The sequence below is a fragment of the Sarcophilus harrisii genome, chromosome 3 (genome assembly GCF_902635505.1).
Source record: "Sarcophilus harrisii chromosome 3, mSarHar1.11, whole genome shotgun sequence".
NCBI lineage: Eukaryota > Metazoa > Chordata > Mammalia > Dasyuromorphia > Dasyuridae > Sarcophilus > Sarcophilus harrisii.
In genome coordinates this window covers 461,640,710-461,643,652 of record NC_045428.1, presented here as the reverse complement: position 1 = coordinate 461,643,652, position 2,943 = coordinate 461,640,710, and the positions used below count along the sequence as shown (strand labels likewise).

General features: G+C 33.2%; 1 protein-coding gene across 1 annotated transcript; it reads right to left on the bottom strand.

The window, feature by feature from the left end:
- Positions 1-363: 363 nt before the first annotated feature.
- On the bottom strand, positions 364-1,299 carry LOC100916892 (olfactory receptor 8G1-like). The gene has a single exon (XM_012545118.2). The coding sequence runs from the start codon at positions 1,297-1,299 to the stop codon at positions 364-366; it is 936 nt and encodes a 311-aa protein (XP_012400572.2).
- Positions 1,300-2,943: the final 1,644 nt, after the last annotated feature.

Sequence of the window (2,943 nt, the reverse complement as noted above, 5' to 3'; positions counted from 1 at the left end):
CATGACAATTACATTTCCATATATATTTTTTCAACTAGAAGAGTAATGTCTTTAAAAATAAGAAGCAGATCAATTCATGGTTGAATTTCACAGGTATTCTACTAATTTGAAATGCAAGCCAGAGTTGTAAGAAAAGGGCAAATGTGAAAAGAAAAATGGAGCTTACCCTAATTTAAGATATGTTCCCTAAACTTCTCTTAATTGGGTTTCAATTAATTATATGTATGAGACATGTATGTGGTTTGTACAAAGATTACTCACTTTCCTTCTTCCTTTACATCTCCCTTTCCCTCTAGCTGTCACCCCATCCTTTTTTCTCCTCAGAATCTGTTTTCCTCGAGCTAATTATTCTGATATTTCTCTTTACAATAAAATGGTCTTTTTTTTCACTTTCTTCAAGGCAATTTTGACATCCTTATTTCTCAGACTGTAGATGAAGGGATTTAACATGGGTACAACAATAGTATAAAACAAAGAGGATACTTTCTCCTGATCCATGGAACTCATTGAAGATGGTTTCAGATACATGAATGTAATAGAGCCAAAGAAGACACCAACTGCTGCAATGTGGGAGCTGCAGGTACTAAAGGCTTTTGATCTGCCTTCAGTGGATGGGATTTTTAAAATACTGGCAATGATCAAAACATAAGAGCAAATAATAATCAGGATTGGGCAAAGAACATTAAATATACTGGTGGACAGATTCACTAATTGATTGACATAGGTACTCGAACAAGCGAGCTTCAAGAGTGGAAGAAGGTCACAGAAGTAATGATTGATGCCATTTTCTTTACAGAAGAACACTCTAAGCAAGCATCCAGAGTCAATTGTGGTTATAACCAGGGCCAATGCATATACCCCAACCACCAACCATGAACATACTTGATAAGACATCATAATATTATAACGAAGAGGATTGCATATGGCAATATAGCGGTCATATGCCATGACAGCTAACAGGTGACATTCAGAAATTGCAAAAAAGGCAAAAAAGCAGAATTGGGTCATACATGCAGGGTATGAAATAGTGTTTTTCTCTGACACAAAGTTCACCAACATTTTGGGGATGATGACAGTGGATAAAGAGAGATCAATGAAGGACAAACAGCATAGGAAATAGTACATGGGGGTGTGAAGATGAGGACTGAGTATAATCAGTGTGATCATGCCCAGGTTCCCCACCATAGTGACCACATAAATCCCTAGGAAGAGGAATAAGAGAGGTAATTGGAGCTCTGGCTGGTCTGTCAGCCCCATGAAAATGAACTCAGTGACTAGTGAATCATTTCCTTTCTCCATTCCTTTTGATTGTAGAGCAGGAAAAGGCAAGAATCTGTAAATATGAAAGAAAAACAAAAACAACAATAAAGGGGATGTCCTTGCTATTGCCAGTTTCAAAAATGATCTCAGACAGAATAAATTTAGGTATAATAATGTAACCTTTTGCCTAATTCCATTGTACTACAAACAGTTTTGATTATCAATTTTCACAATTACAAAATACATGTATGCCAACTTGTTGGAAAGTGACATCTCTGATCATTTCATATAATGTAATTATTTTTATACTTATACCCATTCATGATTTCAAAGTTCTTTACTCATAACCAATAGTGTATGTGGCAAATATTGAATTATGCATTGTATTTGTAAATCTTAGATGACTTTGAAATTTCTATTTCTTATAGCTGCTAAGCATAAAAGATAGAACCTAAAATTTATTCTCACTTGATGATTCTCATTTTACAGTAGTTTTATCTTGAATTTTAAATAATGTTTTTATCTTGAATTTTAAATGTTTTCTAAAATTATTAAAATTTGGAACTTTGCATTTTATTTGTATTTTAACTGTTTCTGCAAAAGCTTTAGAGGCAAGAAATGCAATAAATATATCACCCAAAGTCTAATATTGATGCAATTCAGAAAAATGTATGATTCTTTCATCTCTTCAATCTTTCAATCAGAAAGAATGAAGTGACATGAAATGGACAGAATTGCACTTTGGTGCACTCACAAAAAGTTGTCTTGTACTTTTAAACACCATCTTGAAAGGTAGTATCCATTAGAGTGCATTGGGAATTCTCGTTAGATTTGGTGTTGTTAACTAACTTGGATAAAAGCATAGATAGTATGCTTATCAAATTGAAATATTGTAGAAAGATTAGCAAGATGAGTAACTGAGTTACAGTAAACTTGGAATTTACCCTAAACAAGATCCAAAAATGTCACTACAGTTTAAGAATTGGGCTCAATCTTTTATGTTGAAATTTAATACAGACAGAAATGAAAATTGTGAACAGCAGTTAAACTGTGTTTCTTTAGTTCAAAAAATATAACAATATGTTTAAAAGTCAATTTTGTTTGACAAAGATTTGAATGTTTTCGTTGTCTGGAAATTCAATATACCAAAAGACATATAATATGGCTCTCAAAAAAACTAATATAATTTTGGTCTACAGGAAGATATTCTTAATTTCCAGGATTTATTATTGCTAGCAGAGCTCTTGCTGATGTATAGAAAAGCTTTTATGGCTCTATATAAGATTAAGTAATGCAAAGTCAGAGGCTTCTGTAATAGCTCTATTGATAGTTCTATCACATTCTACTTTGATCAAACCACAAATAGTACATTTTATCCTGTTCTGTTTGCTGCAGTTTAGGAAGGACATTGAGAAGCTGGAGAACATTCGGGAATGGGCAAAGAGGGACATGAATATGAGAATATTATAAGGATAATTTGAACTACTTCTGAAATTTTACCCTGGAGAGAGGGAGAATCAGAGGAACATCACAATTATTTTCAAGTATTTTAAGGCCTCTCATGCTGAAAAGGGATTAGAGTTTTCAGTTTGTCTCCAAAGAATGGAACTAAGAACAATGCATGAAAAATATTGAAGAAGCAAATTAAGGCTTGACGTGAAGATAAAAATTTCTGATAACTAT